The sequence below is a fragment of the Oncorhynchus mykiss genome, chromosome 9 (assembly GCF_057628025.1).
Source record: "Oncorhynchus mykiss isolate SJ-2025 chromosome 9, ASM5762802v1, whole genome shotgun sequence".
Taxonomy (NCBI): Eukaryota; Metazoa; Chordata; class Actinopteri; order Salmoniformes; family Salmonidae; genus Oncorhynchus; species Oncorhynchus mykiss.
Genome location: NC_143030.1, coordinates 60776072 through 60799699, shown reverse-complemented (window position 1 = coordinate 60799699; position 23628 = coordinate 60776072). Strand labels below are relative to the sequence as shown.

General features: G+C 39.6%; 2 protein-coding genes across 11 annotated transcripts in view; both read right to left on the bottom strand.

Annotated features, from left to right (window-relative positions):
• Window positions 1-1872: 1872 nt before the first annotated feature.
• On the bottom strand, window positions 1873-9539 carry LOC110532415 (complement receptor type 2). Of its 2 annotated transcripts, none has more exons than XM_021616304.3 (11): window positions 9458-9539; window positions 8870-9070; window positions 8419-8515; window positions 8086-8159; window positions 7392-7634; window positions 7076-7261; window positions 6716-6812; window positions 6521-6594; window positions 5130-5309; window positions 4808-4887; window positions 1873-4694 (listed from the first exon to the last, which is right to left on the bottom strand). In XM_021616304.3, the coding sequence occupies exons 1-10, from the start codon at window positions 9513-9515 to the stop codon at window positions 4877-4879; spliced, it is 1221 nt and encodes a 406-aa protein (XP_021471979.3). In that variant the 5' UTR covers window positions 9516-9539; the 3' UTR covers window positions 1873-4694; window positions 4808-4876. The 2 variants fall into 2 exon arrangements, with proteins under 2 accessions (XP_021471979.3, XP_090040926.1); XM_090184800.1 differs by having other exon boundaries at window positions 7392-7631.
• A 2505-nt stretch (window positions 9540-12044) lies between these two features.
• Window positions 12045-23628, bottom strand: part of LOC110532413 (6-phosphofructo-2-kinase/fructose-2,6-bisphosphatase 2) — a 35329-nt gene continuing 23745 nt past the window's right edge. For 4 of the 9 annotated variants that reach the window (XM_021616300.3, XM_090184798.1, XM_090184796.1 and 1 more), the window contains exons 15-16: window positions 23264-23464; window positions 12045-15311 (exon numbers count right to left, since the gene is read on the bottom strand). In XM_021616300.3, the coding sequence (XP_021471975.3) occupies window positions 15258-15311; window positions 23264-23464 (255 nt within the window). In that variant the 3' untranslated portion in view covers window positions 12045-15257. Of the gene's footprint in view, window positions 15312-23062; window positions 23465-23628 lie in introns of those variants that run through there. The other 5 variants (XM_036988357.2, XM_036988360.2, XM_036988358.2 and 2 more) reach the window with 2 other exon arrangements.

Genomic DNA, 23628 nt, shown 5'->3' with positions numbered 1-23628 from the left:
GTGCTCACACAAGCTCTGAAGGTTGACCACCTGTTTCTGACCATGTTCAATATGAAAACGTTCTTTATTAACGTTGCAGACAGAAATATCAATAATAGAGCTGATGGGATTCCTTATTCTACATGTCAGACATGCATGTTTGTTATAAATAGCATATTTCGATCATCATGTCACCATCATCAAGGCTGTATCACATTCGGCCGTGATTGGGAATCCCATAGGGCAAAATTGGCCCAGCGTCATCTGGGTTTGGCCGGGGTAGGCTGCCATTGTATATAAGAATTTGTTCTTAACTGACTTGCCTAGTTAAATAAAGGATATATAAAATAAATCAAACATAATAATCATGTCACAGAGAAGCACGAAGCACTCTTATGTCTGCATTTGCTCATCAATGATTCCCTTTAAAGCAGCAATCAGCAGTTGAAGCAATAAAGTGTACAACACTGTTTCAGTAAAAAGCTGAGGGATGGGGTTGGAGAAATGTAACCACTCTTACATTAATAGACAGAGCTCTGGATGCAAGGACTAACCATCCATTGATATAACATGTGTAGTTTAACCATGTTTTGAGGCTATATCGTGTTTGTTTACATTTACTTCGTTTTCAAACATTGGAGGAAAACAAGCTTATATTTTGGGTTCTGATGGGGTACAACAGATGAAGTATGCTCATAAGGCATTTACAAGTTATATTCTTTAAGAATCAATGGGTACATATCGTTAATTTATAAGTAAAACAATTATGTAGCAACCCCAGATTACCCCTTTATCTGGTCCTCCTGCTCTAGGCCTGAACAGTGAAGGGAGGAAGTGCCTTAGGCTGGGCTCTCATTGGCACAGAGACAGACAGTGCCACTGCATACTGTCAGTTTGGCACGGACTCACTCATTCACTCCTGAAGCAACATGCACATCAAAGCTGCCCCACCTCTCAGGGAATGTGAGCCGAATTCCACAGAAAAAGTTTAACAAACCATACAACTCTATGCACAAGGACTACTTTGAACAATTTACACAACACATTTCACAGAAACACATTTACTGGAAGAACTGTGCAGATGCAACGTTTGGATACAGAATGACGGTCAAATCTCCCTCAGGTTTTTATGTGACCACGTTTTCCAAAAACTAAATATCTACTCCGAGTTAAGATTCAAAGATGTCTGCAGAAAGAATTGGATGTCAGCTACAGAAATGCATAATTATGGATATGAATATCGTTCTCTTCATGGTGATGCATCCCGAAGGGCGGCAGGTAGCCTAGCGGTTAGAGCATTTGGCCTGTAACCGAAAGGTCGCTGGTTTGAATACCCAAGCCGACAAGGTGTAAAATCTGTCGATGGGCCCTACAGCCAAGCACTTACCCATAATTTGCTCCAGGGTCATCCCGATACTATGGCTGACCCTGTAAAACAATCCATTTCATTGCACTTATCTGGTGTATGTGGCAATTAAACAGATTTTAAAACACTATAACTAATTGGTAAGTTTACCTTTACTTGTTACTTCTTTTAACTTGAATTATCCTCCACACGAGGGAGAGAAATGAGAAAATATATTAAAGATGTGTGGGTTTTTAGTAACAGAATTACAAGTTACAAGGCAATGTTTCTTAAACTTTCTTAAACTAAATCATTTCTCCAAAACTAAATATGTGTTTATATTAGTTGGCAGGGGTCTTCAGTTCAATATTAATGTGTTTGATGTATTTCGAATAACTTTTAAGACTTTTTCTGGTAGATGTCGAAGACCCCTTTTCCATATATTGTACCAAAATTCAAAAGGCACTCGCACATCTGAGCTATCTTTGGTGCAGGTTCATGGTCACAGTTGAACAAGATGAGAAAAAAATCAGAAGCCTGCACACTGCTCGTGATCCTATCACTGCTCTTTAATAAGCTTTATATATCAGACTCAAGGCCTTCGTCAGAGCTTTTGTGAGTAAAAAAAAAAGAAGAGCACCCTTGTGTAGACATAGCTCCACCCACATCCGTACCATGCTTCGAATGGGTTTGGAGTCGATGGAGAATAAGTAAGTGTTACCAAATATAACAATGTGAATGTTATAAATATTCTACTAGTGTACATAAAATGTATTAAACATGTCCGTAAAACCACAATGAGGACATCGAACCACCAAGCAAGTTTTCATAAATCATTGGGTACAATGCAAGAAAAAGGTCAGAGTAATTTGAAACGGGGGTATTCATTCATGTGTTAACTAACCTCCAAACGAGCTTCAATGCCATACAACACTCCTTCCGTGGCCTCCAACTGCTCTTAAACGATAGTAAAACCAAATGCATGCTTTTCAACCGTTCGCTGCCCACACCCGCCCGCCCGACTAGCATCACCACCCTGGAGGGTTCTGACCTAGAATATGTGGACAACTACAAATACCTAGGTGTCTGGCTAGACTGTAAACTCTCCATCCAGACTCATATTAAACATCTCCAATCCAAAATCAAATCTAGAATTGGCTTTCTATTTCACAACAAAGCCTCCTTCACTCACTCCGCCAAACTTACCCTAGTAAAACTGACTATGCTACCGATCCTCGACTTCGGCAATGTCATCTACAAAATTACTTCCAATACTCTACTCAGCAAACTGGATGCAGTCTATCACAGCGCCATCTGTTTTGTTACCAAAGCCACTTATAGCACCCACCATTACGACCTGTATGCTCTAGTCGGCTGGCCCTCGCTACATATTCGTCGCCAGATCCACTGGCTCCAGGTCATCTGTAAGTCTATGCTAGGTAAAGCTCCGCCTTATCTCAGCTCACTGGTCACGATAACAACACCCACCCGTAGCACGTTCTCCAACAGGTATATCTCACTGGTCATCCCCAAAGCCAACACCTCCTTTGGCCGCCTTTCCTTCCAGTTCTCTGCTGCCAGTGACTGGAATGAATTACAAAAATCACTGAAGCTGGAGAATTACATTTCCCTCACTAACTTTAAACATTAGCTATCTGAGCAGCTAACCGATCACTGCAGCTGTACATAGTCCATCTGTAAATAGCCTACCCAATCTACCTACCTCATCCCCATATTCTTTTTATCAATCCAGTGTTAATCTGCTAAATTGTAATGAATTCAATTGTAATTACTATGGCCTATTTATTGCCTTCCTCCTCACGTCATTTGCACACACTGTATATAGACTTTCTTTTTTTCTATTGTGTTATTGACTCTATGCTTGTTTATTCCATGTGTAACTCTGTGTTGTTGTTTGTGTCGCACTGCTTTATCTTGGCCAGGTCGCAGTTGTAAATGAGAACTTGTTCTCAACTAACCTACCTGGTTAAGTAAATGTGAAAAAAAAAATGAAAAAAAAGAATGTTCACATTTACAACATAACATAACATTTCATCATTAAGACCTTCAGGAAAGAATGTCTGGAGGGTGAACATCCCAAAACATTCTCTTTTGTTCAGAGTATTATTTATATCACCTCCCCTGCCTGATATCATAACTTTATTCATGCCACAAAATCTAAAAAGGTAGAAATGTCACGTTTTTGGTCATTAAAATGTACTGCAATTGTATAATCGCTGTCATTTCTCCTGATTGAACTTTAATGTTCACTAATTCTCTGCTTGAAAGAACAAGAGGCTTTACCTACATACCACAGCCCGCATGGACATTTAATCATGTAAATAACATGGGTGGTAGAGCACGTAATAATGTAATTAATTTGGAACCGTTTTCCTGTATGTGGGTGGCAGATATATTCACACTTCATCATGTTGTTACACTGTGCGCAACCTCTGCATTTATGGCTACCATTCGGGCTAATTGGCATGGACCAATTTGATTTATTTTTTTACCATATATTTGACCAGAAATCAAAGCCTTTGCTTATATTACATTTTTAAGATGGAAAATGGCTGTATATATGTCACAATGTGAATAATAATAATAGACTCTTAGCTTTCATTTGACACACAATTTGACATGCTCCTATGAACTTTGTACTCATGGGTCCTTTTACATGGAAATGCCCTAAAGTAAAACCAGTGGTGGAAAAAGTACCCAATTGTCCTACTTGAGTAAAAGTACAGATACCTTCATAGAAAATGACTCAAGTAAAAGTGAAAGTTACCCAGTAAAATACTACTTGAGTAAAAGTCTAAAAGTATTTGGTTTTAAATATACTTAAGTATTAAAAGTACATATAATTGCTCAAATATACTTAAGAATCAAAAGCAAAAGTACAAGTATAAATAATTTCAAATTCCTTATATTAAGCAAAACAAATGGTCAGGTACACACTCCAACACTCAGACACCATTTACAAACAAAGTATGTGTTTAGTGAGTCCGCCAGATCAGAGGCAGCAGGGATGACTAGGGATGTTCTCTTGAAAAGGTTGTGAATTAGACCATTTTCCTGTCGTGCTAAGAATTCTAAATGTAATTAGTACTTTTCAGGTTCAGGGAAAATGTATGAAGTAAAAAAGTACATCATTTGCTTTAGGAATGTAGTGAAATAATAGTTGTCAAAAATATCAAAAGTAAAGTACAGATACCCCAAAAAACAACTTAAGTAGAACTTTAAAGTATTTTTACTTAAGTACTTTACACCACTAGATAAAATGGATTGAGTTGAATTATTATGGTAAAGTTGTTGAGTTAGTGCCATTCAGGATAATGATCAATTGTAGCTGACTTTCATTTCTTCCGGTCTGTAAAACAAGATTTTTAAAAATACAATTTTATACAATGCACTGGAGTTATGTATCAACCAAGCCTACAAAGTGTTATATTGTCAGTGAATAGAACATTCAGAATTACTCACATTTTCATGTGGTAAGGGCAGGAGTCCATTTCCCTTCCAGGCCACATGTGATGGTGCCTGGTCCATCCATCACCATGCCCCTATCACAGACAAATGCCACAGTCACCAAACTTAAGAGACATTCTTGCTCCTCTTCTCAATTGAGCATTTAAATGACAACATATGTTTTCATTCTATTGTTTTTAAAGGGGATGAGCGGTTTGTTCCCTAACATTACTCTCGGGGCCAAGTTCTCAACACCTAAGGGGTGTTCCTAGTTTGCTAAAAAACATTGCAAAATAGTGCAGCTGGAGAAGCTATAGACTTGAAAAGGATTTGGAACCTTTGCACTCTGGAGGTGGATCACTCCATGTCCCATCTTTGGTACAGTAGATCTCTCTCGCTCCAATCAGTTTCCCTACGCGACATCGATAGCCAATCACAGTGCTGTACAAGTAAGGTGGTTCCAAATAGCCATTTGTTACTCCATTTACCACCGTAGGAGGTTCAGCACACTGCACAGCTGAAAGACACACATTTACATGATTTTACATGATTACATTACAACAATTTAGAAAATATTATGGTGACAGTATTGGAAGTTCAGGGATGTTATAAACTAAAACAATGATACCTAAAGCAATTTACCTATGACCCAGATACTGTGTGGTGCAATAGGGCGATTCGGTTCCACGCCAGCGAGAGCAGAAAATATTTTTGGTATCTCAGACTGTTCTGGCAAATCTCACATAAAAACTTCATTGGGAGGAAGGATGCTTGAAAAGCTTTTTCCATTTGTATCACATACCATTTTTGAGAAAATCATAATGAAAGTGGACATTTTAGGCCCTTTTTAGAGCTATACATACCTCCTGTAAGGCCCTGTGATCTGTGAACCGTACACAATACAGACAACATCTTGGTGTCATTATACTCCTTACAGTGTTCTCTACAATATGGAGTATGTCTAGATTCTGAAATACACATTTTCACATTCATTTATTCAACATTTTGCTTATTTGTAGACATATTGTTTGTAACAATATACTCTTCAAACATGTCAAATTTCTAGAATGGTCTCTCTGGTACTTTTAATGACATGACCCATTTTATACATAGAAATGTATATTATAGGTAATTAACCAATCACAGCCCTCCTTTAGGATTGCACATTCAGCAAGTCACCAGCAGAGGAAATTTCCCATTCACTGTGTTGATGGTGCTCATAAAATGTATAATACCTTCAGAATTAGCAGAGTGCCAACTCTGGAAATTGTATGTATATACTTGTACAGTATATATTGTTACAAATAATATGTCTTAAAATGAACAAAATCAAAAAGAGTAGTTTTGAGATATTAATATTTCAATGTTGAATAAATGAATGTGAATCATTATATTTCAGAATCTAGACATACTCCATATTTTAGAGAACACTATAAGGAGTATAATGACACCAAGATGTTGTCTGTATTGTGTACGGTTCACAGATCACAGGGCCTTACAGGAGGCATGTATAGCTCTAAAAATGGCCTAAAATGTCCACTTTCATCATGATTTTCTCAAAATTACTTTGTGATACAAATGTAAAAAAAACATGTCAAACATTCTTCCTCCCAATGAAGTTGCTATGTGAGAATTGGCAGGACAATCTGAGATAGCAAAAATATTTCCCGCTCCCGCTGGTGTGGAATCGCCCAGTAGCCTATGTAAAAAATGTATGTGACAGCCTACCTTCACAGACCGGAACACGCCCATCCCAGCCATCAGCCATGCAATTTCTTACATCCCGTCCAACCAGTTGATACCTGGTTAAAAAATGGGCACAAAAAGTGATTTAATCTGGCAATGCATAATTTTATTTGTACACTGTAACAATGAGGGTTAGGTAGCCTCGAGAGAAAATAGACATAGTAACAGAATACTTACCCCTCATTACAAACCCCTGTAGCTGTATCCCCAAACTGTACACCGGTATAAATGAAATCACCATAAGAGATCTCTCCAGCAGATCCACATGATTTGCCTTTGGACAAGAAACTTTCACAATAAACTTTTTGGGAAAGAACAAAATAGACAAACCTTCACTCCCACAGAGTGATATAATATAGACTAGCTATGGATCTGCTGCCACCTAATGGTTAAACAAGATAAGTGCAACCTCCTTAACACGCTACCTATGAGACAGAGCAGTTGCATTTTGTTGCATGTTCTTTATGTACTATATACTGTTTATATACATTTAATATATTCTGAACATCATTAATACTTCTCCTTATGGGTTCTTACGTTCACATCTCAGAGTTACTGGCGTCCACTTCCCACTGACACAGGTACTATAGTAAGCGCCTCCTGCTCTCACGTATCCCAAGGCACAACTGTAACGGACCCGTTCACCAGGACCAAAGTCTGTCTGTGTTATATAGCGGTCAGAAAGGTGTGCGTTGGGGAGGTACGGTGGCCCTCTACATCTGCCTAAAGGAAAGGGAGATGGACCATTTTGACAAAAGATAGAAAGTACATCTAGTATAATACCAATGCATCATAACATGTATTATATTTTTCAATGATCAAAGAGAGAGATCTTGGATGGTGTTATGTTTACCATCAGGCTTGGAGCTTTGAGTTATATCAGAGGAATGACAGAGTGGGAGCTGGGGCTGCCACTGGCCATCTGGTCCACAGGTAAGCTGCTGGGCTCCAGTCAGGAGGAAACCCTCAGAGCAGGTGAAGGTCACTGAGTCTCCGACCCTGTACACTGAGTCAGCCTCACTCAGCTTCACACCATTGGCCACAGAAGGATCAGGGCAGGTCACTTCTGCTGGAACCACTTGTGGTTTACCTCCTACTATAATGAGGACATTTAAAATGTTAGTGGTTTTGTTTAATTCATTGTTGCATCAATAATGACAATTGTTAATGTGGCTCATTTTGGAGATGCCTCCATGGAGACAATGAGCTTATGCTTTGGTTAAAAGCATTGCAGTACAGTAGATAGGACATTAGCCATGCTGTAGTAGCCTAAAGAAACGTTTGTTTATGTGATATTATCATGCTTTTGAGATAATGGGACAACTACGGACTGAATGTCCAAGGCCAACATGGTCAAGTCTCAACAGGAGTATCTTGGTGTGTGGTGCCTACAATCTCTTAGACAAGTACAGGGTCATGCCAGTCTGGTATTTCATACAGCAGGGCCTACTACATTGATTAGGAGGTGTGTTATGTATCCTACTTAGAAAGGGATAGATCTTATTGCTGCATATTACTGTAAGATTTGGTCATTGAATGTTGCACACCTTCACAAGTGGGAATCTCTCCACTCCAGCCAGACTCTTTACACATTCTGTATTCCATCCCCTTCAGTGTAAACCTGTTCCAATATCACAGAGAGGATGAAAACAAATCTCAGGCTATATAATGTGAATTCAACGTGAAAACAACAAAAAATGTCACTACTTCATTTAGTTTAAAAGTTAGGTGAAAAAAAAGATGAAATGCCCTTCTAGATGACTTTTTGCAAATCCAATCAGTTTTCCACATTGATTCAATGTCATCACATAGATTTTTGGGGTTAACATTATGTGGAAAACACATTGATCGAGTCAGTTTTTGTCCAGTGGGATACTTACCCCTCATTGCACACTGCATATGCCTTGTCCCTGAACGAAGCCCCTGTGTAATCATAGTGTCCATTGAACAACTCCCCAGCAGATCCACACGTTTTCTCTAAGGAGAGGACACATTCAAAAACAGCAGAGCAGTCAGGGAACGAATCCAGGGTGGATGCGCCAAACTCAACATAAAGACTCATAGAGAGAGGTGTTAAGACAGCGACACTGCAGCCCTCAACGACTGAAGAGAATATACATTCAACTTCCCAAATTTCCTCTCTTTGCAACCAGCAGAGTAGTGTCAAATGATAGCTCCTTGCCACAAAAGTCTCATCCCACACATCACAGACTCAGACAGAGAGACACTTATCATAACCATAATGATATGATGACATGACATTCATTGAACCAGTGTTATGCACAACAACAATACACTGAGCTAAATGCTTAGCTGTAGCCTATTACTTACTTTCACACTTCATGGATAACATTGTCCATTTTCCAGCTTCACACATGATAGAACGAATGCCTTTGTACCGAGTGTAGCCCTCAGCACATCTGTAGAGGACTTTAGCTCCTTCGCTGAATACGTTTTTCTGTCTCAGGTATTTGTCCCTGACTTGCATGTGTGGAAAGGACGGCGGCGTACCACATTTTGATGGAACTTCAGCTGTTTACAAACAAATGAGCCACACCAGAGAGGTAAAGAAGAATCAGAATCAATCAAGAGTTAGCTAACGTTGTTGAATTTTTTTATTTTTTTAAATAACTATTGACTTTCTGCTTCATTACGAAATAAACTTCGATGTGTTTTTGGTTGTTGAGACAATTACACCATGTCCATTCCAAGCTTATCTTTCAAAAAAAAAATTACAAAGTTATTTCAATATATTTAGGCAAGTTAGCTGGTTAACTCATTTATCCTGCTTTGTAGTACTCATCAACAGGGGCAATTTCAATCACCGCATTAATAAAGATTAATAACAATTCTAGAAATTACATTGTCGGTGTTACAGTGGTCTGTGCAATGTTATGTTTACGAATATAATAATCTTACCTGAGGGATGTATGGCAATTGATAAAAAGAACATGATTTTATATCCCAGATTCATCATTTCATCCACGTTTATTGTGCATTCGGATCTGTAGGCCTACCCGTTGAAATGTTATTGTGCTTAATAAAATACTATCTAGAGTAGGCTGTATTTTATAGTTGGAGGGTGGAGTAGACATGTAATTAGGCTTATTTCTATTCAGATGTTTATTTACGTCAGCTACTTAGGCTTTACTCACGGGGCGTGTTCGTTTTGCATGGCCTGGTGCCCCGGGTGGGCGGAATTTGCACATTTCAGACCATTCCATTGGCCTTAAGTGTAATCTCCACCCAACTGGGTCACTGGGCCATGCTAAACAAACTGGCCCATTAGTAAGCTACATTGTTTAGTCTACAACCTGTGTTTTCCCACTGATATTTGTAAATCACGTATGATTTGTGGACTAAGATGCACTCCAAAATAGGAGTGAGTCAAAGTTGATATGTTTTACATATCAAATTTCTTCCTGAAATTCTAGTTGCACACGTCTGTTAAGATAAGAGTGGAAAGCTCTATGGCCCATTTCCCTTTGGGGACAAATCTAAGGGCCAAATACATAGGACCAAGATTGAAAAAAAAGCTTGACAGAACATGATTTGTTTACACTAGCATTGTCTGCCTCTTCACTGATTTCCCCTCCACTCCTGATCCTCCAATTTCACCCACATTTCTGCTCTAGCCTGTATTCATGTTGCAGAGCAGATCCACAGAGAGAAACACTCCCATTTTAGTAAGATTATACAATTCTAACTTCTGCACACAAAATGCAGTGAGGCAAGATCATGCCACTGAACTTGTAATGGGAGCACTAGATTACCACACCCTCTGTTCTGTACATGCTTTGGACAGACAAAATATGTTTCCTATGATGGTAGTTAAACTGGCAGGGCAACCCAGTTTCCACCCAACCCAGTTCCCATAAAACTTCTTATTATCAAAACATAATTAATAAAAGTCTAGCTTGTCAACTTGTTTACTGTCCCCAATTGTATTTGTATAAAACTGAACTACACTGAACAAAACTATAAACACAACATGTAAAGGGTTGGTGCCATGTTTCATGACCTGAAATAAATGATCCCAGAAATGTTCCAAGCGCACAAAAACCTTACTTCTCTCAAATGTTGGGCAAAAATGTGTTTACATCCCGGTTAGTGAGCATTTCTCCTTTGACAAAATAACCCATCCACCTGACAGGTGTGGCATATAAAGAAACGGATTAAACAGCATGATCTTTACACAGGTGCACCTTGTACTGGGAACAATAAAAAGGCCACAATGCCAAAGATGTTTCAAGTTTTGAGGGAGCATGCAATTGCCATGCTGACAGCAGGAATGTCCACCATAGCTGTTGCCAGAGAATTGATTGTTAATTTCTCTACCATACGCTGCCTCCAACATCATTTTTGTGAATTTGGCAATATGTCCAACTGGCCTCACACCCTAAGACCACGTGGAACCACACCAGCCCAGGACCTCCAGAGCTGGCTTCTTCACCTGCGGGATGGCTGATGAAACTGTGTTTGCACAACTGAAGAATTTCTGCACAAACTGTCAGAAATCATCTCAGGGAAGCTCATCTGCGAGCTTGTCGTCCTCACCGGTGTCTTGACCTGACTGAAATTCTGCGTCGTGAACGACTTGTGGGCAAAAGCTCACCTTCGATGGCCACTGGCACGCTGGAGAAGTGTGCTCTTAAGATGAATCCTGGTTTCAACTGTACAAGGTAGATGGCATTGTGTTGTGTGGGTTTGCGGTTTTCTGATATCAATGTTGTGAACAGAGTGCCCCATGGTGGCGGGAAAGGCATAAGCTACGGACAACGAACACAATGGCATTTTATCTATGGCAAATTGAACGCACAGCAATACCGTGACCAGATCCTGAGGCCCATTGTCGTGCCATTCATCCACTGCCATCACCGTGACCAGATCCTGAGGCCCATTGTCGTGCCATTCATCCACTGCCATCACCTCATCTTTCAGCATGATAATGCACAGACCCATGTCGCAAGGACCTGTACACCATTCCTGGAAGCTGAAACTGTCCCAGTTCTTCCATGGCCTGCATATTCACCAGACATGACACCCATTGAGCATGTCTGGGATGCTCTGGATCAACGTGTACAACAACATGTTCCAGTCCTTGCCAATATCCAGCAACTTCGCACAGCCATTAAGAGGAATGGGACAAAATTCCACATGCCACAATCAACAGCCTGATCAACTCTATGCGAAGGAGATGTCACGCTGCATGAGGTAAATGGTGGCCACACCAGATACTGACTGGTTTTCTGATCCACGCCCCTAGCCTTTAAACATTTTTTATTTTTAAAGGCATCTGTGACCAACAGATCCATATCTGTACTCCCAGTCATGTGAAATCCATAGATTAGGGCCTAAATCATTTATTTTAATGGACTGATTTCCTTATATGAACTGTAACTCAGTAAAATCTTTGTTGCGTTTATATTTTTGTTCAGTGCATTTGTGTAGACTAGCCATGTTATCAACATTTGATTACTGATGAACCACTCATCCAAGGACAGGATGCCTATAGGCGGAGTACTGATTTATTTTGGTCCTCGGTCTGTCATTGGTTTATAGCAGGGGTGTCAAACTAATTCCATGGATGGCCTAGTGTCTGCTGACTTTTGTTTTTTCCTTTCAATTAAGACCTAGACAACCAGGTGAGGAGAGTTCCTTACTAATTAGTGACCTTAATTCATCAATCAAGTACAAGGGAGGATCGAAAACCCACAGACACTTTGACACATTTATAGAAAGCACCATTTAAGTTCCCTACACATCAGAAAACCCAACAATTTATTATTTCTATTCCAACTATAGTTCAGAATTGTCCTAATTTATAAGTACAGTAAAACAAGTTAATATATGACTCATAAGGTTTCATTACAATGTCTCCACACCTTAAAGTGTTGTTGGTTTAGGTAAATGGTTGCCTCGAGTGTAGTACAATGCAGTCTTGCGAAAGATGCCCACTGATACACAAACAAGGCTGTGAAAGCGGTAATGCGTGACAAGGACATTACTGCGTCCAATAACAGAAATGAAAAAAATAATAATATAGTCAAAAGGAGGCACCCCTGCTGATTGAAGCAAATAAATACTTCCTGTGAGAATAATGTACTGTATGCTTCAGTAGTTCATGCTATACACAGACAAGTTTCAGATGGTAGTATAACAATGAACCAACCCATTTCCCTATGACACACCAGTCTGGAAACATTTGAACATCCCCAATCCCCTGCTGCCACCTTCCCTTTATGTCCTTGAGACACTTATTGTATTAGTCCTCTTTCACAGATACTGTAGGTCAAATATGAGAAGATTGAGTCATCTAGGTTATTATTCCCAGGAAGCCACTCCCAGTCTTGCCCCATAGCCAGGGTTCTGCCACAGGCTTGCCCTGGCTTGAGAGAGACAGGGAGTTGTAGTGGAAACATCTAAACAGGATGACACCTCCCAATGAGCTCAATACATCTGGCCACATTATGTACCAGAGAACCAAGTCAAGTCAAACTGCCATGAGCAAGACGTTCTGACAGAGTACAACATAATTTCTTCAATAATTTACACTTACATCAGATAATTCTAGTGATCTAAAAATATCTTACAGCATCATACCATTATGTCATTCAGTATGTTGTAGTCTTACAGGCTACTGACTGACTGCCTACTTATATAATAACATTGTCTTGTAACAGCCACAAAAGTAATGTTGCTAAACACCAGCACAGAAGCACTTTAGAGCAGCATTGAATTTAACATTATCAATGTGGCAGTAATAAACAAGATGCACATGGTTGGACACAATCAGTGAACTGTAAGTATGAAAGTACCCATCTTCGATTACGCTGTGCTTTTTCAAATGTCAGTATAGCACATTTAAGAATAAATATTCCAAAATGTTGATGGCATGGCATGTTGACTGTAACTACAGTAGTACTGTCTAAAAAGAATTTGCCCCCTTAAATCATGTTGCCATTTTAGCTGAGGACATGCAATTGATACATTGATAATGCAAAGACATGGGTGTTTCATAACATGGCCATGAATATGTGACAGAATTGCAGTGTGAAATGTGAACTCTATACACACACAGTAATGTAACATGTAAAAGTAACATGTGACTAACTAATAACATTAACTCTTAAGCCAAAATGTTAAATCCTGTATGGTGGTCTTTCAGCATTTGTACTCTCACTGAGGAAACAAGGCTGGTCAAGTATGAGAATGTTCAAAAGAGATGATATTCAACTATCCAATTAAAGGGGTACATATACTGAACAAAAATATAAAAAGACAACATGTAAAAGTGTTGGTCCTATGTTTCATGAGCTGAAATAAAAGATCCCAGAAATGTTCCATACGCACAAAAATACATTTCTCAAATGATGTAAACAAATGTATGCACATCTCTGTTAGTGAGCATTTCTCATTTGCCAAGACAATCCATCCACCTGATGGGTGTGGCATGTCAAGAAGCTGATTAAACAGCATGCTCATTACACAGGTGCACCTTGTGCTGGGGACAACAAAAGATCACTAAAGTGTGCAGTTGTGTCACAACACAATGCCACATATGTCTCAAATTGAGGGAGCGTGCAATTGGCATGCTGATTGCAGGAATGCCCACCAGAACTGTTGCCAGAGAATTTAATGTTAATTTCTGAGGACTATTTATGTCTGTAATAAAGCCCTTTTGTGAGGAAAAGCTCATTCTGATTGGCTGGGCCTGGCTCCCAAGTGGGTGGGCTTATGCCCTTCCCAGGCCCCAATGGCTGCAACCTCGCCCAGTCATGTCAAATCCATAGATTAGGGCCTAATTTATTTATTTAAAATGTACTATTTTCCTTATATGAGCTGTAACTCAGTTAAACCATTAAAATTGTTGCATGTTGCATTTATATTTTTGTTCAGAATATATTATTCATAAGATCTTAAGTAATTGTTTATAAACTACATTGTAGAATTAAAGGATAATAATTTAAGGATAAGACAGTGTTTGTAGTCAGTGCTTTGTTTTTGATAAATTTTTCAGTGTGGCAACCCTCTCCATTAGTTAGTGTAAATTAAATACATTGTAATAGACAAATCACTGAATGTCTCAAATCTACTGAGACAAATAATCTCAAGGATGTCCTCTATTCAACATTCTAAAGTTCTGTTCACAATAAATTAAACGTTGACTGTTGATAAGTGTGTGTGCGCAAGGTCATGTTTGTCTCAAATCACATCGCTCTTCACCCACACACACCATCTATCTAACAGATGGCAACAGAAATGGAACTGTAGAACAAATTCTGGCCACTACAACAACCACATTCCATACCTAATTTGCTGCTAAGACAGTGTGCTTGAACTCCTGCTTGACAATCAAATTGGTAAGGCTGGCATGGTATGAAGCAAGCCTGAGCAGACAGAGGGTACCTGGGTTCAAATAGTATTTGAAATAATAAAAAATAATTTAGCTGTGCTTTATAGCGCTTCACTGTTGCAATGGAATCAGCGGAAAAGTCCCCAAAGTGCAAACACTACCCACCTGGCACTCCAGGCAAGCTAAAGCAAACACTACCCACCTGGCACTCCAGGCAAGCTAAAGCAAACACTGCCCACCTGGCACTCCAGGCAAGCTAAAGCGAACACTAAAGGTATTTAACAAGATTTCTAAATTGTATTTGAACCCAGATCTGATGGCAGCGAAAATGTGGGGGAGTGGAGACACCCTTCTCAGTCCTCTTCAACTGTGGACAGCATCTTCTGCATCTCCTGGGCTGAAGCAGTTGAGAGACTCCTTTAAGAGGCAGAAGGAGGGGGAAACAGAGTGTTACATCCATGCAAAGCTGTGCCAAGGCCAGGGGCCATCCTCATAGTTTGTTTTGACTGGCCTCTGCTACACTTGAGCTCAGACAGAGGAGGGTGAGGTCAATCACAAGACACAGCTTACTCTGTTTTTATAATAAGCTGTTTTTAGAAATTATCAACTTTAATGAGGCAAATGGGGAAACTAAAACTGCAGATTAAAAAATAAATAATTTTAAGCCTAAAAGCACCAACAGGGGTAAACGGTGAGGTCCTTCTGATCCTTCTGAAAATGTTAGGGCTTTGTCAAGCAACTAGTTACAGACAACAACAAAAAACAATTTAGCATAATTTACATGTTAAAAGAAGATGAATGAAAAATATATTTTGTATAGTAGTGGTGTGCGGCGAAACAAAAAATGTGGACTCAATAGTAAACTTTGTGACAAAAGCACCAAATTTAGCACAGAAGTAGATGTATGTATCCTGAAATTACAGTCGTGGCCAAAAGTTTTGAGAATGACACAAATATTAATTTCCACAAAGTTTGCTGCTTCAGTGTCTGGATATTTTTGTCAGATGTTACTATGGAATACTGAAGTGTAATTACAAGCCTTTCATAAGTGTCAAAGGCTTTTATTGACAATTACATGAAGTTGATGCAAAGAGTCAATATTTGCAGTGTTGACCCTTCTTTTTCAAGACCTCTGCAATCCACCCTGGCATGCTGTCAATTAACTTCTGGGCCACATCTGATGGCAGCCTAGTCTTGCAGAATCAATGCTTGGAGTTTGTCAGAATTTGTGGGTTTTTGTTTGTCCACCCGCCTCTTGAGGATTGACCACAAGTTCTCAATGGGATTAAGGTCTGGGGAGTTTCCTGGCCATGGACCCAAAATATCGATGTTTTGTTCTCCGAGCCACTTAGTTATCACTTTTGACTTATGGCAAGGTGCGCCATCATGCTGGAAAAGGCATTGGTCATCACCAAACTGTTCCTGGATGGTTGGGGGAAGTTGCTCTCGGAGGATGTGTTGGTACCATTCTTTATTCATGGCTGTGTTCTTAGGCAAAATTTTGAGTGATCCCACTCCCTTGGCTGAGAAGCAACCCCAGACATGAATGGTCTCAGAATGCTTTACTGTTGGCATGACACAGGACTGATGGTAGCGCTCATCTTGTCTTCTCCGGACAAGCTTTTTTCCGGATGCCCCAAACAATCGGAAATGGGATTCATCAGAGAAAATGACTTTGCCCCAGTCCTCAGCAGTCCAATCCCTGTACCTTTTGCAGAATATCAGTCTGTCCCTGCTGTTTTTCCTGGAGAGAAGTGGCTTCTTTGCTGCCCTTGACACCAGGCCATCCTCCAAAAGTGTTCGCCTCACTGTGCGTGCAGATGCACTCACACCAGCCTGCTGCCATTCCTGAGCAAGCTCAACTGTAGAAGACAGTCCTGGCGCTTGCTGGACTTTCTTGGGTGCCCTGAAGCATTCTTCACAACAATTGAACCGCTCTCCTTGAAGTTCTAAATTATCTGATAAATGGTTGATTTAGATGCAATCTTGCTGGCAGCAATATCCTTGACTGTGAAGCCTTTTTTGTGCAAAGCAATGATGACGGCACGTGTTTCCTTGCAGGTAACCATGATTGACAGAGGAAGCACAATGATTCCAATCACCTCCCTCCCTTTGAAGCTTCCAGTCTGTTATTCGAACTCAATCAGCATGACAGAGTGATCTCCAGCCTTGTCCTCGTAAACACTCACACCTGTGTTAAAGAGAGAATCACTGACATGATGTCAGCTGGTCCTTTTGTGGCAGGGCTGAAATGCAGTGGAATTTTTTTTTGTGGGGGGGATTCAGTTCATTTGCATGGCAAAGGGGGAATTTGCAATTAATTGCAATTCATCTGATCACTCTTCATAACATTCTGGAGTATATGCAAATTGCCATCAAACAAACTGAGGCATCAGACTTGGTAAAAATTAATATTTGTGTCATTCTCAAAACTTTTGACCACGACTGTACAGGGCCTTCAGAAAGTATTCATACACCTTGACTTTGTCCACATTTTGAGTTACAGCATGAATTCAAAATTAATTAATTAAATTAAAATTAAAATTAATTAAATCTATTGTTTTCTCTCACCCAGTTACACACAATACCCCATAATGCCAAACGAAAACACGTTGCAATTTTTTTAGAAAAAATTAAATCTATAAATATCTAATTTGCATAAGTATTCTCATCCCTGATGTTAGAATCATCTTTGGCAGTGATTAAAGCAGAGACTTTCAGGGTAAGTTTAAGAGCTTTCCACACCTAGATTGTGCAACAGTTGCCCATTATTCTTTGCAAAATTCTTCAAGGATTGTCCAATTTGTTGTTGATCATTGCCAGACAACCATTTTCAAGTAGATTTAAGTCAAAACTGTAACTAGGCCACTCATGAACATTCACCATCTTCTTGGTACTGTAATCAACTCCAGTGCAGACTAGGCCTTGTGTTTAGGTTATTGTCCTGCTGAAAGGTGTATTCATCTCCCGGTGTCTGGTGGAAAGCAGACTGAACCAGGTTTTCCTCTAAGACTTTGCCTGTGCTTAGCTCCATTCTGTTTATTTTTTACCCTGAAAAACCCAGTCCTTAACAATTACAAGCATACCCATAACATGATGCAGCCACCACTACGCTTGAAAATATGGAGAGTGGTACTCAGTAATGTGTTGTATTAATTTTTTGCTGTATTACTTTAGTGCCTTGTTACAAACAGGATGCATGTTTTGCAATATTTTTAGTCTGTACAGGCTTCCTTTTTTTCACTGTCAATTAAGCGTCCTTCCTAACTCCAGCATCTGAGTTAGGAAGGACACCTGTATCTTTGTAATGACTGGGTGCATTGATACAACATCCAAAGTGTAATAAGTTCACCATGCTCAAAGGGATATTCAGTGTCTGCTTTTCAAAAATGTGTACCCATCTACCAATAGGTGCCCTTCTTTTCGAGGCATTGGAATACCTCCCTGGTCTGTGGTTAAACCTGTGTTTGAAATTCACTGTTTGACTGAGGGACCTTAAAGATACTTGTATGTGTGGGGTACAGAGATGAGGTAGTTATTCAAAAATCATGCCAACCACTATTATTGCACACAGAGTGAGTCCATACAACATATTACATGACTAGTTAAGCAAATTTCTACTCTTGGAACTTATAAAAAAGGGGTTGAATACCTATAGACTCAAGACATTTCAGCTTTTCAATTTTAATTAATTTGTTTAAAAAAAATGAAAAACATAATTCCACTCTGACATTATGGGGATATTGTGTGCTGGCAAGTAACAAAAAAATATATAATTTTATCCATTTTTAGAGAATCTTGTTTCTCATGGTCTGAGTGTCCTTTAGGTGCCTTTTGGCAAACTCCAAGTGGGCTGTCATGTGCCTTTTACTGAGGAGTGGCTTCCGTCTGGGTCTGATTGGTGGAATGCTGCAGAGATGGTTGTCTTTCTGGAAGGTTCTCCCATCTCCACAGAGGAACTCTAGTGCCCCGTCAAGAGTGACCATCGGATTCTTGGTCACCTCCCTGACCAAAGCCCTTCTCCCCCTGCTCAGGTTGGCCGGGTGGCCAGCTCTAGACCTGATATAGACAGTGTGTTCTTTTCCAAATCATGTCCAATCAATTATAATTACCACAGGTGGGCTCCAATCAAGTTGAAGAAACATCTGAAGGATTATCAATGGAAACAGGATCCACCTGAGCTCAATTGAGTATCATAGCAAAGGGTCTGAATACTTATGTACATTTTTATTTTTACTCGCTTTGTCATTATGGGATATTGTATGTAGACTTTATTTAATCAATTTTAGAATAAGGCTGTAACGTAACAAAATATGGAAAAAGTCAAGGGGTCTGAGTACTTTCTTAATGCTTTCTAAAAGGCTGATGGCATCGGCACCCACATTGCCCATATCGGTGGCCATCTTAGGTCATACCGGTATGTCAGATTAGCTCTAAATCACCAATTTCATAGCTTCTGAGTATCACAGAAATACAACACTTTGAATGAGTAACAGACAAAATGTTCATAACATGTGGCTATGGATGAAATGCATCAAATTAACAACTTAAATTAAAAATATATATTTTGAAACATTAAACTTGTGTGGGACAAATTGTGTGGGACCGTCCCGCATTTTGGCCCTTTGTTCCACGTCCCCCAACCAAACAATCATGTCCCGCATTTTATTAACAAATTCAAACACCACTAATTTAGAAAAAAAAGGTTGATTTGTCCCATATTTCAGTCACACATTCCAACCGGTCTCTTGCAGTCATGTTGCGCTTACATATACAGTTGAATTGGGAAGTTTACATACACTTAGGTTGGAGTCATTTAAACTTGTTTTTCAACCACTCCACAAAATTCTTGTTAACAAACTATAGATTTGGCAATTCAGTTAGGACATCTACTTTGTGCATGACAAGTAATATTTCCAACAATTGTTTACAGACAGATTATTTCCCTGTATCACAATTCCAGTGGGTCAGAGGTTTACATACACTAAATTGACTGTGCCTTTAAACAGCTTGGAAAATTCCAGAAAATTATGTAATGGCTTTAGGAGCTTCCGATAGGCTAATTGACATGATTTGAGTCAATTGGAGGTGTACCTGTGGATGCATTTCAAGGCATACCTTCAAACTCAGTGCCTCTTTGCTTGACATTATTGGAAAATCAAAAGAAAATCAGCCAAGACATCAGAAAATAAATTGTAAACCTCCACAAGTCTGGTTCATCCTTTGGAGCAATTTCCAAATGCCTGAAGGTACCACGTTCATCTGTACAAACAATAATACGCAAGTATAAACACTGTGGGACCACGCAGCCGTCATACCGCTCAGGAAGGAGACGCGTTCTGTCTCCTAGAGATGAACGTACTTTGGTGCGAAAAGTGCGAATCAATCCCAGAACAACAGCAAAGGACCTTGTGAAGATGCTGGAGGAAACAGATACAAAAGTATCTACATCCACAGTAAAACGAGTCCTATATCGACATAACCTGAAAGGCCGCTCAGCAAGGAAGAAGCCACTGCTCCAAAACCGCCATAAAAAAGCCAGTCTAAGGTTTGCAACTGACATTTTTTTAGAAATGTCCTCTGGTCTGATGAAACAAAAATAGAACTGTTTGGCCATAATGACCATTGTTATGTTTGGAGGAAAAAGGGGGAAACTTGCAAGCCAAAGAATACAATCCCAAACGTGAAGCACGGGGGTGGCAGCATCATGTTGTGGGGTGCTTTGCTGCAGGAGGAAAATTATGTGGATATATTGAAGCAACATCTCAAGACATCAGTCAGGAAGTTAAAGCTTGGTCACCAATGGGTCTTCCTAATGGACAATGACCCCAAGCATACTTCCAAAGTTGTGGCAAAATGGCTTAAGGACAACAAAGTCAAGCTATTGGAGTGGCCATCGCAAAGCCCTGACCTCAATCCTATAGAACATTTGTGGGCAGAACTGAAAAAGCGTGTGCGAGCAAGAGGCCGACAAACCTGACTCAGTTACACCAGCTCTGTCAAGAGGAATGGGCCAAAATACACCCAACTTATTGTGGGAAGCTTGTGGAGGCTACCCAAAACATTTGACCCAAGTTAAACAATTTAAAGGTAATGCAACCAAATACTAATTGAGTGTATGTAAACTTCTGACCCACTGGGAATGTGATTAAATAAATAAAAGCTGAAATAAATCACTATTATTCTGACATTTCACATTCTTACTATAAAGTCATGATCCTAACTGACCTAAGACAGGGAATTTTTACTAGAATTAAATGTCAGGAATTGTGAAAGTGAGTTTAAATATATTTGGCCAAGATGTATGTAAACTTCCGACTTCAACTGTATATATAATAAGATGTTGTACTGGAGATGTTAAACACTTCTCAAATCATTACTAAGATCTGATATTCTGCACAGACATAGGCCTATCGTCAACCAATAACATTTCTCAAATACTTTCCAGCAAAATTCGAGCTAAACTTGGAGAGGACAGTTGCCTAACTACTTACAAAAATGTTGCTTCTGACGAAGTGCTACAAAAGTAAATAAATAGCCGCGTTAGACTGAAATAAGGTAATTTGATCTAACTTGTGAGGCTCTACATGCTCATTAGTTGCTCATTTAACATATTTGCTGTATAGCCCCTTTGGAAAATGTAAATTTATTGTTGAAAATGTGAAGACAAAAACATTTTTTTTATGTGAATCACATTTTTATGTGAATAACAACAGCATTGCCCCCAGTTTGGGAATATCTGCTCAAGTAGAATTCACTCTTCTCCTACTCAGGTGTTTTAACAGTTGATAATCAGATAGAATTGACATGCTGTACCAAAATGAACGAATGGCAGGTGTCAACACTATCGCGCATTAGATGACACATTCAGAGTACTACATTTCACATACTATAAAAACCTTTTTTTTTTTTGCATACTATTTAGTACGCTAGTATGGGTATTCAGAAACACCCAGTGTCTTGGAAGATCACAATGATTAATTAGTATTCTACATAACCAAATTTAACAGCATAGTATAATGTTACCGTTTTACAATGGTTAGCTGAATAGACAAACAAATACACGCTACTGTTCGAAAGTTTGGGGTCACTTAGAAATGTCCTTGTTTTTCTGTGAAGGGAGTAGCACACGGTGTTGTATGAGATCTCAGTTTCTTGGCAATTCCTCGCATGGAATAGCCTTCATTTCTCAGAACAATAATAGAGTGACAAGTTTCAGAGGAAAGTTATTTGTTTCTGGCCATTTTGAGCCTGTAATCCAACCCATAAAATGCTGATGCTCCAGATACTCAACTAGTCTAAAGGTGGCCAGTTGTATTGCTTCTTGAATCAGCACAACAGTTTTCAGCTGTGCTAACATAATTGTGAAAGGGTTTTCTAATGATCAATTAGCCTTTTAAAATGGATTATCTAACACAGCGTGCCATTGGAACACAGGAGTGAAGGTTGCTGATAATGGGCCTCTGTATGCCTATGTAGATTTTCCATAAAAAAATCTGCCGTTTCGAGCGTCATTTACAACATTAACAATGTCTACACTGCATTTGTGATCAATTTGATGTTATTTTAATGGACAATTTTGTTTTGCTTTTCTTTCAAAAACAAGGACATTTCTAGGTGACCCTAAACTTTTGAACGACAGTGTATATTGTGGACAAAATACAAAGGCATTTGCCACTATGCAGAATATGCTTGTATTGAAACTAAATACAGGAAGAATATATCGGTTGTTAACACAAATCGGCTCTAATTTGCTCACGTAAAAAATATTTGAAAATCAAATGAAGGGTTTACAGGTGGACATTTAATCTGTAAAATTCTGCCAACATTTTTTATTCATGTAGTCGCCCCTCCCCCGCGATTTTCCGCAAAATCCTGCTGTTGGTCACCCTAAATTGTACAATAAATGTGTGATAATAAATAAATATCTGGTTATTTGGGGGAATTTTAATGTTTTACTGCTTGAAAGACAGTGTCTCTTTGCAATCATTACCAATTTGGGGTCAATAATAATAACCTCCGTTGGCGCCCCTTAAGCAAAAAATATGTTGGGTGCTTTTAGGGTTAAAAGGTAGAGTCAGTGATGCACATAGAGAGCAGAATCGGGCCGACTTCCGCAACAACTAAGACTGCGAAGCATGAGACAAAATAGTTTTGGTCCTGTAGCTATTGCCATGCAGCAGCGTGAAGCACACCCGTGCAGATTCTATGAGTGCATCATCGTCTTGCATTGTGCTCTCCTGCAGTAACTGACGTTTATCCTACTGCTTGTGGAAAGGTCATATCACCGAGTCTCAGTTGAAGGACATAAGTAACATCATAAACATATTTAAAAGAGCGAGACATTCATACAGAAAGACAACACTAACTTGGCTTTGTGCCAACTCTGCTCCCTCAGGGTCCTCAAAGGACTGCATGCTGGGTAGAAAGGGGGCCAGGGGCCGTCGAGATTGAGGTAGGTTGCCAGCGCTGTAGAGGCGCGGTCGCTTCACCTGGTCGTGACTGGACAGCGGGGTGAAACTGTTCCTCCGTAGGAATGTGGCAGGAACGACGTCATTACGGACTTTATCCTGGTGAGACAAGATTAAGGAAAGAGAATCAGAAATGAGAGAAATAAAGTATGTTTCACTGTGTGTGTGTGTGCGTGCGCGTGTGCACACGCCTTGCTTGCTACACTTCTTGTGAAAACAATCCAGCTGGAACAAACAGAAGATTGAAGGCGCTTTGCGGTTCC